The sequence below is a fragment of the Pinus tabuliformis genome, chromosome 5_2, assembly GCF_031772625.1.
Source record: "Pinus tabuliformis cultivar Carrire ecotype Pingquan chromosome 5_2, CPIR1, whole genome shotgun sequence".
Lineage (NCBI taxonomy): Eukaryota > Viridiplantae > Streptophyta > Pinopsida > Pinales > Pinaceae > Pinus > Pinus tabuliformis.
This window is the reverse complement of record NC_142306.1, coordinates 86,879,965-86,899,716: the sequence shown is the minus strand read 5'-3', so window position 1 is coordinate 86,899,716 and position 19,752 is coordinate 86,879,965. Positions and strand designations below refer to the sequence as shown.

Below are 19,752 nucleotides of genomic sequence, written 5' to 3'. Positions count from 1 at the left end.
GTTATAGTCCATTGTTTGTACTTTATATTTATTTAATTTATTAATTTTTTCCCATAGTGTTGTTAGAGCCCATGATTTTGTACTTTATATTTAACTAATTTAACTAATTTATTAATTTATGTTTAATAATTTTCTTTTGATAAATTAGGAACAACGAAAATGTTGATGAATATCAATAGTTAAAAATCTTATTATGTTGTAAATGTATGATAAGTATTAAGTTTTCATGTGCTTATTAACTAAATTTAAATATGGTTATGGAATTATTATTTTATACCATTACATCTCCCCCATAACTTTTTTATTTTTATTTTAAACTAAAAATTCTTTAAAATCAAATTAATCATCATCAACAACAACAAATTAAAATATTTAAAATATGTTGACATGCAATCTTTTACATTACATGTAAAGAGTACACATCTCTTGCATATTAGTTCCTTAGAAGGATGAAATCTCTTGTCACTCTAAACTAGGTTTGTATCTCAAGAGATTTGATCTTTTCACTATAAACTAGGTTCGTATCTCAAGAGATTTGATCCTTTCACTATAAAATAGCTTTCTATCTCAAGAGATTTGATCTTCCATACTGGTTCCTGAGAGGGATCAAATCTCTTTTCACTATAAACTAGGTTTGTATCTCAAGAGATTTTACCTTTTCACTATAAAATAGATTTGTATCTCAAGGCATTTGATCCCTCTTGATGCTAGGTAGATCCAAAGAAAATGGATCTACACTTGTTTTAAAAATAATATAATTTAGCTTTTTTATTTCATGACACAAATATGCTTAAGCATTAGTGCCTTCTTGATAAATATTATTTTTGGCAAAGGCTTCTTATTTGAACTTAAGATGGATGAGGATTTGTTGAATTTTTTAATTTTTATAATTTAGGGCATGGATTGATTCTCAAGGGAATATGTTCGACATATGCTTAGTACTAATGCTTATCAACAATTATAGTATGTTATAGAGTTTGTTAATTGACTTTTAATCAATTAAAAAAAATAGATTGGTGCCACGTGCTCCCTGCCCACCAATTTCCTAGGGATTTGAGATTATTCCAATTTTAATAAGTTCATATTCTAATTAAATGGGGAAATTAATATATAAGAAAAATTTATTTAGAAAAATGGTCCATTTTAAAATAAGATGTGTAATTCCTTTTTTTTAGATAGTTGACCCATAAATGTGTGCTTTGGTAACACATTATTCATTTTGCAATAGTTTTTTTTGTTGCAATAGTCTTTTTCTGTTATATTCATAATGTCTTCCGGATATGCATTAATATTTTTAATGTTGTTGTTCTAGTTAGAAATTAATATAAGTTATAAAATGTCAATAGTAATATAATAAATAAATATATATTATTTTTTAAATTATTAATTTTTAACTGTTCGAAATTAAATTTGTAAATTAATATAAATCAATTATTATCTTAAACTTAATTGGCGTAGTCTAACTAATAGACAAAATGTCTTTTGTTTCAAAATCTAGACATATAATTTCTATCAAGATTTTGATTCCTTGTAGTTTAAAATACACTTTTGAATGCACAAATTGATTATGTGCCATAAAAAATATCCAAGGTACTTTCATATATACTATTTACTATAATTATATATATATAGTTTGATGGATTTGTATAATAAATTTATTACTATGTAAATTTTGATGGTATAATTTTACTACTTTATATTAATATTATTTATTTTTTATTAATCTTAATTGATTTTAAAAATATTATTAAATTATAATTTTGTAATTTTATATTAAATTAATTATCATGTATAAATATCACTTAAGGCTATAATTTACTAAACTATTCATTTTTAGTCGTTGAATTTAATTTTGTTAAAGTAGTTTTTGAGAAAAATGTTATAGCATATGGTTTTGTACTTCATATTTATTTAGTCTATTAGTGTTCTCCCATGCTTTTGTCCAGACCACAGTTTTGTCCTTATATTTATTCAATGTAATGTCCCATCCTAATTATTTTCTCAAGGTGAGGAGAAACAATTTTTGGTAATTTTGTTATTTTAGGCTTAATGTAATTTTGATGGAAGAACGAAAGAGAAATGGGGTTGTTGTGTCCTTTAGTGGATTGTGGGGGCCACTCACCCACCCAAAATATGCACCCCTTAGAGGCAGCTCGATTTTCCTAAGTGGCGGATCGAAATATTTTATGGAACCCACGTGGGGTCTAAGGTAGCAAGAATAAATAGATGGAAGTGAGCATAATTTGGGGCTTTTGATAATTTGAAGAATTTCATTGTTTTTTTGGCTATTTAGATAAGATACAGAGTGTTGCTGAACACAAGAGTTTCCCAAGGAGTGAATCTCACCCCTCTCTTCGATGGACTTCGAGTGCCACCCTAGGAGTGCTTCCATTCCCCACATTGAATTTTCATCTTCTAGAGGAGAATTTGCAGTAGTAGAGCCAACCATACACCCAATTCAAATTGGAGGTTGGAGGTAGTGTGTCATCCCGACTCTAGACTGCACAGTCACTAGAGAGGGACATCTTGGTTCGAGGTTTAGCAGGTGGATTTGGGAGCTGGGTCGTGGAGAGATTATTGGGAGTCTGATTTCAGGTGTTTTGTAGTCTTATAGCAGCAAGTTACGATAGTTTCAGCTATAGGCAGTGAGCAGTAGCATTGGAGGAGGGTTAATCCCCAAGGGGTCAAAATTGGCAAGTCAAGACCAAACAAAACCCTCTCTGGGTTTTTCTAGGTTTTTGGAGCGGGGTACATCCCCAAAGATACAAAAATTGTTGGGTAGTTTTGAGGGGATAAACCTAGCACTGGAGGACGGTCTGGGTTTTTTGGGGTTTTTGGAGAGGAGTACATCCCTAAAGTGACAGAAAATTATGGGTTGTTTTTAGGGGGTAAATCAGAGCCAAAAGTCAACTAGAAGAGTAGTTTTGAGGGGACACCTCAATATTTTGGAGGCAACAAAGATTACAGTGGCTAGGCACTATTTTATCATCCACTTGAGGCTTGTGGCCTTGTGCGATCCCAAATGCACTCCTTCCACCTCATATTGTACTCCAATAGTTATAATTAATAAAAATTGGCCAATTTTATCATCCACCTAGGGCCTGTAGCCTTGTGCAAGTCCAGGTGCACTCCTTCCACCTCATATTGTACTCCAGCAGTGATAATTAATAAAAGTTGGTAAATTTCATGTTCCGGGCAAATTTCTCTTTACATGTGTGTTTACTGATTAAATTTCCGTGTTGTAATTGTAGCATGTCTTTGTTATCTTTGTAAATTTATACTTGCAAACATTACATCCAGTGTCTTTCTTTTTGTTTATTAAATTTTCTTTTATAAATTACCATTACATGCAATGTCTTTTATGTTTGTTTGTTAAATTTTCTTTTATAAATTACAATCCAGTAAATGATGATTGATATCAATGGTTAAGAATCTTTTTATATGGTATTAATTTTTTATTGCTTATTAACTAAATTTAAATATGGTTACATAATTATTATTTTACACCATTACATCTCCTCATACATTTTTTCTTTTAAATTTAAGTCAAACAATGATATTAATTTTTTATTTTTTTTTAACATATTTAGATATGTTGACACACAATAATTCTTACATTACATCAAATGCTTACACATCTTTTCCATACTCGGCTGTTGTCCATAGTTAGCTGTAGAGTGCTTTTCCTAGCACTTAAAACTACTCATTAAATAAAATGAATTAATATATGAGCTAATCAATATTTTTAATCATGAAGATTTACCCCACTTTACCATGGAGATTCTTAACTTGTAAATAGATTTTGTTAGAACATCATCGGCCAATAACATGGTTTATCAATAAAACCTACCGAATATGATATGTTAATATGACATTTTCTTTAATTAATTAATTTGATATAAATTAATTAAAAGTGTATAACTAACTTGGACATTAAAATTTAAATGTTGATCGATGTATAATACTATAAATACTCCAACATATTCCATGGAGGCTAAATCTCCACCATCCACCTAATAATTAATGACATTGAAATTATAAATTTTGGAAGGTCTATTATGAATTTGGTGGTAATCTATCGAGGCCACGATTTCACCTAAAAAGCAATGGAAATTCCATAAGGTTTTTCAAAAAATATGTTAGAGATCCCCATGAGATTTCTTGAAAATTTTCTTGTTAGATTTCAACTAGAAATCCTCATGAGATTTCTTCAAAAATTTCTTGTTAGATTCCAACTAAAATTTCACAGTTTGGCCAAAATTGTGGCCTACAATGTCATAAAATAGACATCCTTATTGCCATAAATATGACACATGTTGATGTCACATTTTATTTAGTTAATTAATCTAAATTAAATTAATGAAAATGACATAATTGACTTGGAAATAAATCTTAATTTTTGACCTATCACTAGTACTAAGAATACTATGAAATATTTTATGGAGGTTAAATATCTACCAGCCACATCCTAATAACTTATCAATTTAATCTTTTTTTAAAACATATCATTTTATTTAGATAATTGAAATTGCAAATTTAAATGATATAGACTACATAACTCAAATATCCTTAAAAAAAGGAAAATCAAACATCTAAATTCATTTAATAATATTATGATAATATTCCCAGATCGGGGTGCAATACAAGTTATTTTCCATCTCAGGACTCTTGTCATGTGTGAAACAATCATTGAAAGGGACAAAGGCCAGCTTGACCCTCACCCCCGCATACATGATCAGGTAAGTGGGGTGGTTAGCACATGGGTTTTGTTAATGGTGATGAGATGAGCCACGGGGTTTTTTATCTCGAGGTGGGTAGGGATCAATGTCCCATGCATGCATTTGTCTTATGCTCAGGTTTGGCTCCTGAAGGTAACCGTAGGTTCTTGGCAATCACTCTCATGTGTGCAAGGAAGGTTAGGCGTTTCTGCTCCCATGATGCGACTGGTCCTCTCTCATTGATGGATCTTGCATTCAGGTATGTTCTTCTCCTTTTCTCCCATCTTTGACCATGATCAGCTCAATCTTCTAATGTCTCTCAAAATATTAATGATAATATTTTCAATTCGGTCTCATGAAATTGGAACTTGTTGTCTAGAAAATGGGAGAGCTTACTTGGCTTTGCCATATCCAATGTCTATTGTTTCGATGTCATTATCTGTTTTCTTTGGCATTCTACTGTCTTGAATGCAAACGTATGGTATATTTCTAGTTTGTAGTCTTCTCTTGGAGGAATGTTTGTTCATTGGTGCTTGTTATAGCTTTGAATTGATGGCCCTGAGTATGGGAGTGAGATTAAATTCCTTCCATATGATTTATTACATGGACGGTGTTGACCTCACTATTATTGAGCTTGGGGAGTTGATCTGTGGAGCCTTCTTCCTCAGGAAACAAACTAACCTTTGATTTTCTCTGTCTATTTACTCACTTGAACATGGGGTGTTGGAACATAGTATTGAGCATTGAAGATGGCCATCCTATTCGGCCCTTAGTTTCTATTAAATTCTCAAGCCTAACAAAGTTTTCCTTTACCTTTTATTTCATGTTATTGTGTGAGGTTCTCTAAACTTATGCAATCATCCTACCCGCAAGCAGACGGTCTGGTTCTGGACTGTGGCTCGTCTTGTTCAATTCACATTTTCTGGCTCAGTTGTTTGGTTCATAATTCAAATGGCTCATCCTCCCTTAGTGCTAGCTAGTCCAGAAATGGGTCTCGGGGTCATAGTCAACAGTTGGGGAATTGAGGCGGCAGGGGTTCATCCTCAGCCTGGGAATTGAGAAGAAATGACTGCAAAATTGACGCTCAAATCATCAGGAAGGTGGTTCAAGCTTATAATACAGGCACGTCGATCGAGGTTAAACAAATTATCTAGACATGAGAAGCAGAATTAAATTAGTGGGAAAAAACTGAAGTGCAGATAAAAGACTGATGCGTCTTAGTTCATGACCCGGCCATACTCGAGGTCACACTACTCAATTTATGAAAACTATCCATATCTACTGGCCGATGACAAGTATTGCGGCCAGAGCTATCATGGCCTCTCATGACCTCAAATTATCCCATTCCAAATCCAGCAGCTGAGTGTTCGTCTTGGCCACATTGAGAAACACATTCCGTGTTTTCCTCAAAGTGAATTACTAGGTTCCAGTGCTAAGGACCGAACTCATGTGGAGTCCTCTCATGAGCAATAGTTAGTTTGGATATGACAACATCCAATTTTGTTTAATTTGTTTGATGTACATGTCGGTTGGTAGTCTATGCTATAGTTATTTAGGTGATTGACGGTTTCGAGATGTTCAATCATATAAGACCTTCTTTGACAAACTTAAGTTATTGAGATTTTGGATGGCATATAACGTGGTTCAGTGACCAACAAATATCTTTTTATGGATATAACCTACTCTTCTTTAAATGAATGAGTGAACGAATGAAAAAGTTTTTTTGAAAATGAATAATGGAAAAATCCTGCCAAATTTACAAAAATATAATATTATGATAATATTAATTAACAATATATTATAATATAAAAATTAGATATCTTCACCCAAATTCACTTAATATAATAATATTATGATAATCTTATTTAACAGTATTATAATATTCTCTATTATAATATTATCTATGTATATATATTTTAAGTTACATGCTTTCTTTCACCAGACATGTTTAACTGTTCGGTGAAATTTGAACACAAACCGCTTTACGAAAGAAACCCTTTCTTAACGAGTTGTTCTACAACAATATTATAATATTACCACATAATGCATGCCATTTATCAAACTCATCGATGCTTTTCTTTATTTATAAAGCTCATTAATGTATCTCAATACTTCTTCCGTGCTTGAAACACATAACTAACATACCTTGGACCTTCATCTCCTCCGCAATGTTTTCATTTATTTTTGTCTTTACAACAGCAGTTTCCCATCCCTTAATCTAAATAAAGTTGTCTACGCAAAGTAATTCACTTTCCTGGAATCTTCTCCTGTTCACATCCTTTACTCTGCATCTTTCTAGGAATGACTATTATAAGATTTTTTACTTTGGGCCAAAGGAAGCTCTATTGTAAATCTCCCAAGTGAACATTACAACGGGATATTGGTATATACCATAAAAATGCAGTGATTTGAATGTGCTTCCAGATATTAAAGTTTGTACCAATATCCCATAAAGATACAGTGATTTGAATGCGCTTCCAGATATTAAAGTTTGTACCAATATCCCATAAAAATACAGTGATTTGAATGTGCTTCCAGATTTTAAAGTGGGTACCCATTCTGTAAGGATACCAATGGAAACAAAATTTGGCTGAAAACAACATAATACACAATGAAATCACAAAACAATTTAGAAGAAAAAAAAGCTAACCAACCGCCATTCTCGGAACTTAGGACTGCTGATGAGTAAAATCATGTTCTGTACCAGGAATAAAAAGGAACATTCGACCTGGTGGTGTCGTGCATACGCTTTACATAGTCTCCACTGTGTTAAAAATTTATTCGCTGGAACTTTAAATCACACGTTTCAAACTTAATAATAATAAAATAAAATAGCTAAATCGAAATAAATAGTTGGACCAGCATATCGGTTTACCTTGAATCGAATAAATTTAAATGGCCCTACACCAGTACGAAGAGCTGCCTAGTACCTTTCTCTGTAGTAATGGATAGTCGAGATTTCCTGTCTTAGAAAGCTTCGCTTCTGCCCCTAATTTGAGAAATCTCTCTGGTGGGAGGAGGAAGAAGTTTCTACTACTTTGTTTCATAGTTACCAAGTACCCACTAATGGCCCAAATTTTTTCAGAAATCCGCTATTCCTTTCGTATTAAAAGAAGTTATAAAGACAGTAAATTGTATGTTAAAAGAACTGCGGTTGCAAAAAATAGTAAAATTCCATATTGAATTATGTTAAAGAATGCTAACTTTGCACTTGCCAAATACATTTAAATATGAGAAAATGGCAACTTCTCTATATATAAGATATATATTTTCCGAATTTTCCGATATTTACACAGTATATTTTTTCCAATAACAAACCCTGCGATTGATATCATACAATTTTCCACCCATCATTGATATCATACAATTTTCCACAAAGTTCAGATCTGTAGCTCGTTGGGTTCATATAATTGACGGAATTTTTTTGGGCTGAATGAGGAATTCAAATATTATAACCTCATATGTGAGAATAGAGGATTACCTGAAATTAGCTGAAGTGTGACACTAGGAATTTGACTAGAAGTAGGAGCAGGAGTTGGGGTTCGTTGCGGGAGACGGGTGGGGAGAAGCCTAGGGGAAATTCGGCAGATGGGGCATGTTGCGTGTCTTCGAAGCCATTGATCGATGCAAACCACGTGAAACATGTGGCCACAATCAGCTATCTCTCTCACAACCTCGGATTCCTTGTAATCGCTCAAGCAAATCGAACAACAGCTCTTCAAGTCCTCCGCTTCTTGATCGGAATCTCCAGATTTCAATGATTGGAACGATTTCTCAGAGTATATCATCCGGGGGCAAGATGAATCCAACGCCGCCTCATTGATCCCAATTAAAACGCTATTTTGAGAGACGGCGCCACGGGTAGGGTTAGCCCTGTCCTCTATTGCGTTTCTTAACAGAGCTCCGTGGCGTGAACGTAGGAAGAAATATGAAGATAACCAGATTGCCAATATCAGGAGTAAAATTCCCACCAAAAAAACTGCACCAATCAACAGCCCAGTAAGGTCTCCGGTTTGCGTTGTTGAATTATTGCCCATCTCGATGTATGGCTGACTAGCTGCTAGCTACTACTCCAGCTGTAAAACTACTAATGCCCAACGACGTGGTCGGCTTCCCTGTTTTATGTAACGGAGGAATTAATTCATGAATTCTGCCCTCTTGTCATTTGACAGAACAGGGAACTGTTCAGTTCAAGAGTATGTCTTCCCTGAATTATGTGATGGAGGAATTCATGAATTCTGCCCTCATGTAATGTGACAAAACAGGCAACAGTTCGGTTCAATTACTCTTGCGGTTCTGAATTTGTGGAACACATAGAATGATGGTTGACCCGAGAGCTAACGTGCCCTATCTTCCTCTATTTCGTGTTTGCCATCTCTTGTCATGGCTGACTTTGAGAAATCCGCAATGGAGTTCTGGGGCAATAAGTCGGCCAAACTAATATAAAATAAATTGAGGTGAGCTGGTATAAATCGAAGGATAATAATAAAAAAGTGGAACACGAGTATTAAAACCCCAGGTTGAATCATACTGTTATATATATATATATATATATATATATATATATATATATATATATATTTTTTATTATTTATTTGCATTATGTAATTGAAACTGTGCTAACCTTCGAAAATAAATTATTTATTTCGAAAATAAATTATTTATTTCGATGGCATTAGGGAATCGAAACGTAAAGGAGGATGTTCCAAATATGATAACTAGCATTTGCACCACATGTTGCAAAGGAAACGCCGTAAGGCAATGATATAAAAAACAACAACATAGAAGAAAGAAGTCAAAATTTTATGCAAATGACATAAGAAACAACAACATAGAAGAAAGAAGTCAATTTTTTATGCAATTTTGTTTCTTTACCGGTGTTTATTTTTCATCATCAACAAATGGCTAGATCATCTATTCATATTACCAAGAACCTTCGCGTTTCAGGGCGTTGCCACAATGCCACAAAGCTCATTCTGATGATCACCGGGAAGCGAATTGTTGTGGGAGATGCAAATTGTTTCCATTGTTTCTCGAATGGACTTTGTTCTTGCACTGATTATTGTAATGCTAATTGTAAACCGTCTCATAAAAAATAGTGTGACTGCAAGCATAAGCAATTACTTGCCTTTTGTGACAAGCATATGTTTGATAGAGAAAAATGGAAAAATGCAAAAGCAGAGGGGATTAGTAAAATATTTGATGTCTAATCTAGGGTGCATACATAGCATCGGTGTAATCTAGGGTGCATACATAGCAAAAACATACCTGGATAGTTAGTGACATTTTCATAAGACAGATTGAATTTCTCCCTGATTCATTTCTTCATATCGGCCATAATTTTACAAAAAATGTTGAATAGGGGTTACATTGAGTATAGTATTGCTAGAAATTTGCATAATGCAGTGTTGTTGGGTGGTATGCCAATGGTGACACGTCATGTGATCATATTTCATTGATATAGATGGTATTTCGAGCATAATTATTTAAGGTTATGTGTAGAAGATTTCAAGAGAAGATATGCATGGCAGGTTCTAACTGCCCTAACATAATTCACCCAAAAGATACAAAATTTATCTGACAAACTGAATTATCTTGGACAATGTGATTGTTACATGAGAAGGCGTGCATTGGGCTTAAGATTGTAAAATATCTCATAACCTTTTCCAATATACTATAAATCAAGGCCAAGGAACACTAATGTAGGGAATGAAACATGCGTAGAAGCTAGGACATTCATAACATAGTAAGAAGAGCATTCCCTATGGGGTTCTCTAGGTCAAACCCATTTCTAATTAAATGGCCATGCACCTCGTTTCCTTGTTGCGGAGCTTCCAGGCCAGCACACGCACCAAGTACACTGGAAAAGGTAACATGATCCGCCTCTATAGCTGTCCATTGCATCCAGCCATAAAGCCTTAATGCCTCCTAATAATACCCATTTTTAGTAAATCCAACAATCATAGTATTCCATGACACCACATCCCGTTCAGGCATTTTGTCAAACACTGTCCATGCATCCGCTACATATCAATATTGACTTGTTCGACTTACTCAGAACTAGTCACTGAAGCTGATCATATAGTGCAAGAACCCAGCCCTTACTACTCTTAACATAATATTAGCTGTTACTCCTCTGAAGAGGGCATGGATGCCCTCTTGGCGCACAATCTGTTGAAAAGCATGGACGGTGTTGCTATAACTTGTTTCTAGAAAAACAGCTTGACAGAAAATTTTATGTGAGATCCATCATAGTTGCTAGAAGTAACATCACAAGCTCAGAACATGAGCAAGAATGTAGAAATAAAATTGAATCTATAACCAGGCATCTCTTTAACACAACCCATTCATATTTATGTTATCTAATGAAATTAGATTCTTATTTGCCTCTTCTTTTTCTATGTAGAAAAACATGTTAATGATCCAGAATCGACACTAATCGAACATGAGCAAATTATTTTCACCTTAGAAGCACTCACAGAAGCAACGGATAATTTTCATGAAAACATGAAGCTTGGAGAGGGAGGCTTTGGCCCTGTATACAAGGTATTTACCTACCCACTATTGTTTGCAAGTTTAACGCTATCACTTTACATCATCTTCCACATAGAGGAACAGGAACAGGGATTTTTAGGGATGTCTTTCTCAGAGGGAACGCCTTACGGCGTAAATATAAGAAATTCAAATTTGACGAAAAAAAATCTGTATACAAATTTTGAGTTGTGTTATTTCAATTGTTTTTTTTGGATTTTACAAGGGTTTGGTATTTTGGAAAATTTTAGAAATGTGTAATTTTAATAAAAAATTTGAGTATTTGTGATTTTTTGTGATTTCAATAAATTTTTATGAGATTTTTTTTTTAATCTCAAAAAACAACTCTTTAAATTAGTTAGATAATAAAATTATAATAAATTTACCAGTTAGAATCAAGATCCTCTCAAAAAAATAAAAGTTCTTTAAAGCAAAATCACTAAATTTTTGATGCAGGAGCATCAAGACCTTTTTCTCCATTTGTAAATATGGGGTGTGATAATATTAATTTGTAAATATGGGGTGTGATGATTTTTAATATTTTATTAATTAATTTGAATTAAATAGGAGAAGGTGAGGATTTATGTAAATATTTTAACCTATCTTTTAGGGATGTTGAGAAATTTAGGGGTTTGTTGAGGATTTTAAGAGATTGAGCATTTAATTAAATGTTTTTTTTTAAATTGTATAAATAGGAGGGCTTTTTGTGAGAAAAAGACATTAGAGATTGTGAGAGAGGTTGATTGAGAACAGGCTTGATCAGCAAGGCTGTAAGCCTTCAACAGTTTGTAAAAGGGCCATGGATTTGCATATCTGGCCATGAATGTACAGCTCTTGTGAATATTTGTTTTATGTGAATATAAGTATGATTTGCATGGACATGATTGTGAAATTTGTGTTTATACAATGTTGAAATCAATGTGTGCTGATGGATCCTAATTTTAATGCGCAACTGTGGTTTATATGCTCATATGTTGATCGATTGCTTGAACGAATAGATGCTGACGGGTCTCAACAGTTAAATTAGGTGAATGTACACAGTGATTATTCCGTGAAGATCTGCGCCCTTAACGGAAAAGAGACTAATGGTTGATGGCGTAACTGGTGCTTTGATTCTTATTTTGCGGTGGCGCTTGTAGTTTCATTAAGTAGCGGCGGACAGCAAATTCTAATGCTGTGTATGCACAGTTAATTGTTGAGGACGTGTGTTGTGCCTGCGCTCTGAGTGGTATATTCACTGGCGCACTGTATGGAGGGCGTATATATCTACAGCCATCAGCGTTGAATCATAGCCTTGGCGTGAATATATTTATTAATCGGAATAAGTTCCGTGTTGGTAATATATCTATGCGAATCTGGAGGTTATAATTGTTATCCTCTGCGTTAACAACGACATTCGAGTCCATAGTTGAATCATCGCCGAGCCAGTGTGTGGTAATTGGTGTGATAACATACAGCGCGTGGCGTAAGGGAAATATATTCTCTGCGTATTTCATGTTTAAATTCCTTTTGAATATTCGTATACTTGCGGTTAGATTTTATGATTGCAGAGGCGTATGTCCATCATAATCAATCCTTGCAGCGCCGTTATATAATGCTGGTAGAGATTGCAATCAACGCATCTGCGTTGACCTTTGAAGGCCCGTCGTATCCATTAAAGGCAGAGAACGGTGGAAGGATGGCATAAGTGGAGAACTTGGCGAACATATAACCCGTGGGAAAAGTGTATGCAGACAGCCGTGGGTTGAGCTACCCGAACTGCGGGCGAATTACCTATATGCGTTGACCGAAATTGTGTGCGGGAACAGAAGTGTATATACGCATTATAGATGGTAAGCAATACCTGTGTTCCGATGCCCATATTTTGTTTAACGTAAAGGCAATATAAATATACCTTGAGCTTTTGTTTATAAGCCAGATCTTAACCGGCGCGGTACCAAAGAATTCTTATGGATGTAGTAAGTGGGTATGCGCATGACATATTGTATGTTTCTGTTAAGAATTGGAGAAGAATGCCGTAGGTTATAAAGTATGGGTTCCATGGCGCTGCGAGTTAACAATTATGGGTTTTATAGCTGGTATGACAAACAAGCTCGGTTTGTTGTGTAATCATGAGATTACAAGCCATGAATCAAGCTTTATATGCATGACCAGAGAACGATCCTAATTATCCTAATTATTTATCGGTATGCAATTATGGATCGAACGGTCTGTAACTTTTCAATCGTCTAACATAGGATCGAATGGTTCAGAGAAGTACAAGGTGGCAATTAAGGAAGTTGATCTCAGAGGGAACGCCTTACGGCGTAAAAATAGAATGGATACACATGCCCATCAATTATAGTTGTCTCTTTGACCTCCATATAGACGAGCACAAATGTGATAAGCCAGATAACACAAAAATAAATCGCAACAAAGCAAAATAATGTGACACGCTATACCTTCAAATTTATTGGAAGACCCTCATTGTCTTTGTTTCCTTGGTGGACCCTGCTTGTAACTGCCGGAATGTAGTGTCCAGCATATGACTCTCCGGTGATAAAGAAGTCATTCTTTGCATACTCTGGGTGTTTTTCAAAAAATGCCTAGCAGATATCGGTAAAACTTATTAAAGTCAGAAGTCTGCATTCGTTGACAAGCAACTACAAGTTTGTACAAAACTCATTAAAATATCTGCATTCGTTGACAAACAACTACAAGTTTTTTTTACTTACAAACTGAAATTTTTGAACTTGTACGTGGGCCATCCACAAAATGGTTAAACAGCTAATTGGGAAAAAACCATTTTCCAACTCTACACTAAGTACTTATCAAATACATCATTTGTGGAAGAAATGAAACATACCTGTAAAAAGTCATACATATCATTACTAACACCCTTCTCATCGTAACGGAGGTCACGTACATCAGTGCTGTAACTAAATCCGGTTCCAGTAGGTTGATCCACAAAAATGATATTTGATGCCTGCCAAGTCACCAACATATTATATTCAAGATCTTGAGTCTTCACAACACAAAATGATCCTTTTCAAGTTATACGAAAGGGTACATAAATTGAAAATAGTTATAACAAATAATTTATACAAAATAACATAGAAACACGGTGATCATACAAAACAGTTCAGACTTTAGGTGAACCACTACATTCATCATCAATGAGTGATAATAGGACAGAAATCCAGATATTATACAATTCAGAAAAGTACATATCTATGATGCGGTTTAACAAAATATCTAAAAAGCATGGTGCACAATATGTCATTCCCAGGCCAGTATCATTTGAGCCATTCACAGCACAATCCCATTCTGCAGGACCAGATACATCAACCTTGACCTCACTATATTAGGTTTTTAAAGCATGAGAAATGTGACTTCTTCCCTCCTTCGGGATAATTAAAAAGCCAACCGTGCTTAGTTACAAAACTTCTGCATTCAAAATTTCAAACAAATTTAGCCATTGATTTTGAAGTAAGTTTTCTGCACCTAATTTTCCCCTGGTTATATATTATAAATTTATCATAGCTAGCATTGCTTTTTGGCTGCAATCTTCATTTATAATCCGCGTGTTTCCATTGAAACTCCCCACAATAACATGCATTACAAGAATCTTATATCAAGCAATCAAGAGACTTAGACCCAATACCGAAGTCGAAAGTGTCTCTCTTTGGAACCATGACACATTCTGCCAATGTCTTATCCTTCAATCTTCATATATAATCCGCATGTTTCCATTGAAACTCTCAACAATGAAATGCATTACAAGAATCTTATAATAGCAAGCATCAAGAGACTTAGGCCCAATACCCTACTCAAAAGTGTCTCTGTTTGGTACCGTGACACATTTTGTCAGTGTCTTATATTAAGGTCATTCATTAGGAACCCCGAGATGGTTATTAGACGCACAATATCTGCATCAGTATGCAGGAGAATTTCCCATGAATATATCCTACAAAGTTACAAACATAATAGCATAATACCTTGAAACACACATGTCTAGAATCTACAGTAACCAGATTTCTAAAACGTCAAACACCGCATTTTCAAATGCAAATTTTCAAATTTAATAGAATAGTGAACCATACTCATAATAGTCCATTTTCAAGAAGGCAAAAACTAAAACTTGATGAATCACAGAATCAATATGGAGAGATTGAAAGCCACGACTAATTCGATCACTGGTAACTGCTTGGGCAAATTGCAAGTCAATACTGTCATAAGTTCTATCGTGTTCTAAATGGCAGTTTCTCTATCAAACCAGCCTTTGAGTCCATTCACATTCATGACATTAATAGTAGCAAAAATCAGTGGGTTGGCTAAGAAGTGTTTTTCAATTTTTCTCTTTTCCCATTAACATGATTATTTCTTTGACCATAGATTTCACAGATTGTAAATTAAATAAAATCTAAAATAGTCTCTTGAATGCTTGCCCTAGGCATTCTCAATGAATTAAATTGTGGTTTCCTCTGCTAAGACTATCCGTTGAGACTTCAAATTTCAAATATATGACAAATTTCTAAAGTTTTCCTCTATCATGATTACCTAGTGCAAATATAACACAGTACCCCATAAGCAAAAAAATCAAACAATGCAGAAATGCCATACTCTTTTTAACCACTAATCAAAGCATTATTTTAAGACAAATTTCAAATACATCAAAATATGTTCTACTCATTAACCTGTAAGAAACCATGATTGGCAGATAAAATACTCAAGTGGATCCAATCTTATATTCAGGAATAGGGCTGAAAATGGAATCGATCTTGTGCACAAAAACGTTTAAAACTTGTAATACTATCTCAAACATTAAAAAAATAACAAAAAACACTTGAAACTAACACAAAAGACAGAATACCTTGTCCCATCCATACTCATTCCAGACCAGAGTTAAATTGTCTGTAATCTTGAAAGGCCCATTTTCATAGAAGACAGCCAATTCACTGCTACAACCAGGGCCTCCAGTCATCCAAAGAACAACAGGGTCATCCGCTTTGCTTCCCCGTGACTCGAAGAAGAAGTAGAACATCCTAGACATAACAAATGTGTCAGTGTAACCATTTGTCACAAACCTGTTGCTAGTTCACTCAATTAATACCTTCTAATGCCTTCTGCTTTAGGAAAGAAAAGGATATAAATACTTAAATTCAATTAACAGTAAATACTTCCCTACCTCGAGCTCTCTCTCACCCACACATTGAAATGCATTTTCTCATTGCAAAGAGCGTTTTTCACATTTTTCTACTTTGCTGACTACAGGATAGAGGATTATTCTTTAGATGCACTCTACATGATCGTTTCCATTCTAGCAATGTTATTTCTAAACTATAGGTAGTGAGGAAAGATGTAGGAATAAAAACATGCATCCCTTGTCACTGATATCTTGAAAAGTTGTCACTGATATCTTGAAAAGTTCATGCATCGAAAACCATAAATAAAGGGGCAAGCTCACATAGCCTATTCAATAAAAAAGGATGGTATCCAGGATGAAATAAACAGCCACAACTGGGTAAGAATTAAGCGGGTCAGTTTACTCACGGTATGAAGCCTCACATGTATAATGTATCTACTTGCCTAGATAAGTTGCATAACTTGCATAACGTAAAGCTATAAGGGGCAAGCTCACGTCAGCTATTCAATATTAAAATAGATTTGCACAGAATCAAATGAACAACCACAACTGGGTAAGCACGATAAAAAATCAGAACGATAAAAATTCTCTTCTCATGAGAAATTTTGGAAATAGGGATAACATACCTCTACAATGGCTTTTTCGTGGAGAGAATCATCTTAAAAGCAATTAGCTTTAGACATTATCCCTATCTCCATTGAGGTTGAGGTTGCAAGCAGCTGATATATATAAATACTTAGGCCGTGTTGATGCAAAAGCACATAGACATTTAGCATCACTTTGTGAGAGAAAAGGTTGCTTGAGAAGACGTTTACCTTCATTTTTGTACTTCATAAAGCATGCATGTCGGCAGACAGTTTTACTACAGCACTTCTTTGGTTTAAGTTTCAGTCTCATGAATAGGATACCCATGATTATATTAATATTCAGGAATTATCAAAACAAAATATCAATAAAACTCAGAAGCACAATCAGAAAAATATATCAATGAAACTCAAAGCACAATCAGAAAAATAATATGTTGCAGAAGAGAAATCCTTAAACACCATGCAGAATCCCGATGATTGCCAGATTGGTGCCCGGAAATAAGGCAGAACCAAGGAGTAATAATCAAAAGTCTGTATGGTGTATGATGTTTTCCTGTAAGAGTGCCAAGGCTACTCCTGAAAAGCTATAATAAAATGGGTAAAAGTTAATTCCCAATAAACGCATTCTTGTTCAGTGGATAGGAGCGTATATTTGACACCAACGTGGACATGAACTTGGCATTAATTAGGATAAGTAGAATGGAAATGTTAATTGTGTTTTGAGCCAGAGCAGTCTTGGGATAAGCAGATTGGAAATCTTGGAAATGTTAATTGTGTTTGAGCCAGAGCACTCTTGGAACGAATGGCCTTACAGAAAATCCTGATTACCCAGTGAAACCATGGATCTAATGATATGCTATGCGACTCATACTCTGGTTTCAACCAGCAATCAATACCGTGAACATCACTCAATGCACCCCTTTTTTTATCCCATTTCAGCACATCAAGTTGGGAATATTTGATAAACATATTATAAAAGGTAGAGTCGAATTGAACAGATTTAAATTGAAGAGAATATTTAAAGAAACAAAAAGAAAAGAACACTCGCATAATCCCAGCTAAGCAACGACCTAAAGGGATCTATCAGACACATAATGAAGCTAATAATTATTTTGTTCATTATCTAACGTCCATCAACGCCGTTACAGAACACCAGACCTTTGCGCCTTTCGAATTCGATTAAACCCAAGATTTTCCCCAAATTTTATCCAATAAACAAAGTTTACATTAATGGTATTTTAAACTACCAAAACATTATAGTTCTAAAGATGGATGTGTTCTGGTTCTAAAGATGGATAGTTAGGTGACCAGGTTTGGTCCCTACGAGTTTTGTCTTATATCCAGAAGACGACTTTATAGACTTCAGAGCAGAGCTGCTCCAAACAAATTTCTTCGATTAAAAAAAAAACTACGAAACCATTATATCGATTAATTATTTAATCGTTTTCCTCACAGACCCAATCTAAATAAATGCCTCTATATAGTTTCTCAAAAATCTTCCTAACACTTACTTCGCAGCGTGCGAGTGTTCGAGGCGAAAATATCCGACATGATGACCGAGTTCTTCTAGACTGGCGTTCTTTTCCGAGTCCCCATTAATATCCAAATTGAGACTCCTTTCAACCAAACGAGGGCCGACGTCGTATTCCTCTTCCGGTTCTGCGATTCCCGGAGTCAAATTCAGCTCTTCAATCAGCGGTTCGGCCTGAGCTTGAGGGAACCTGGCGGTAAAAATCCATGAAAATTAAGACTTACCATCCCACAAACGATCGATTAATGTCTGAGTATGCTGCTGTGTGTAATTTATTCCACCAGGCTCTGTTAAGCCATCGAAACTGGGGACATCTGAAACTTGCACTGCAATATCCGCACAAACACCATAAAGCAGAGGACAATAACAAAATTAAACAGGGAAAAATAACATTTTCAAATTTAGACCTAAAACTTACAGGAAAAATTAAAATAACAAAAATAAATCCTTACATGCTCTGACTGCCATGTCTGGTTTAGGGCAAGAATCAAGATCCTCTCAAAAAAATAAAAGTTCTTTAAAGCAAAATCACTAAATTTTTTTCTCTGTTGTATCGCATCACTGCATGGACAATAATTTAGCTCGAACAATACCATGCTCTCAAATGATTTCAATTTTTCTGAAGTGTTTCATTTACAAATCTTTCAAACTTGGCACCCAGAAATGGCATCGTGTACTTACCAGCTGGTAAATGGCTTTGGGAAAAAGCTTGTGGTGACGGCCATGGATCTTCGGGAGAGGCAAGCTGTTAGTGAAGTGGAAGTGGGCCAAAACTTTGCGGTCTGGCAGGGGTTTCAGCAGCAATTCCTCGGTGAATTCTTCCTCTGTGTGTATGCACCGGACTGAAGTGCACTGAAAGATGGCTGCTATTGTCTTGAAACCCCCATCGCTGCTAACTTTAAACTGCATTCTCTGTAATTTGTAACGTTTTGTTCACCGATTACAAGAATCTGTAACGTTTTTTTTTATCCTAATTATTTATCGAACGGTATGCAATTATCGATCGAACGGTCTGTAACTTTTCAATCGTCTAACATAGGATCGAATGGTTCAGAGAAGTACACGGTGGCAATTAAGGAAGTTGATCTCAGAGGGAACGCCTTACGGCGTAAGGAACGCCTACGGCGTAATTAATATTACGAAAATATAGCATTTGATTTGCAACGTATTATGGTATTTCATATTTGGTTTAGGTATAGAAGATGAAAGGAAGCATTATTTGGTTTAGATATAGAAGATCAAAGGAAGTATTATTTAGTT

General features: G+C 34.9%; 1 protein-coding gene across 2 annotated transcripts; it reads right to left on the bottom strand.

Annotated features, from left to right (window-relative positions):
- Positions 1 to 13,497: 13,497 nt before the first annotated feature.
- On the bottom strand, positions 13,498 to 19,368 carry LOC149157673 (serine carboxypeptidase 3-like). 2 transcript variants are annotated; one of them, XM_089435950.1, is made up of 6 exons: positions 18,945 to 19,140; positions 18,717 to 18,818; positions 18,473 to 18,620; positions 16,102 to 16,273; positions 14,095 to 14,214; positions 13,498 to 13,834 (listed from the first exon to the last, which is right to left on the bottom strand). In XM_089435950.1, the coding sequence occupies exons 1-6, from the start codon at positions 18,958 to 18,960 to the stop codon at positions 13,685 to 13,687; spliced, it is 708 nt and encodes a 235-aa protein (XP_089292076.1). In that variant the 5' UTR covers positions 18,961 to 19,140; the 3' UTR covers positions 13,498 to 13,684. The 2 variants fall into 2 exon arrangements, with proteins under 2 accessions (XP_089292076.1, XP_089292077.1); XM_089435951.1 differs by lacking the exons at positions 18,717 to 18,818; positions 18,945 to 19,140 and adding an exon at positions 19,174 to 19,368 and having other exon boundaries at positions 13,501 to 13,834; positions 18,473 to 18,682.
- Between the last annotated feature and the right edge of the window lie 384 nt (positions 19,369 to 19,752).

Coding starts and splice junctions, on each gene's coding strand:
- LOC149157673 (XM_089435950.1), bottom strand. Junction 18,621..18,716: donor AATCGATCGTTTGTGGGATG/GTAAGTCTTAAT, acceptor CGGGAATCGCAG/AACCGGAAGAGGAATACGAC. Junction 16,274..18,472: donor GAACACTCGCACGCTGCGAA/GTAAGTGTTAGG, acceptor TGTTATGTCTAG/GATGTTCTACTTCTTCTTCG.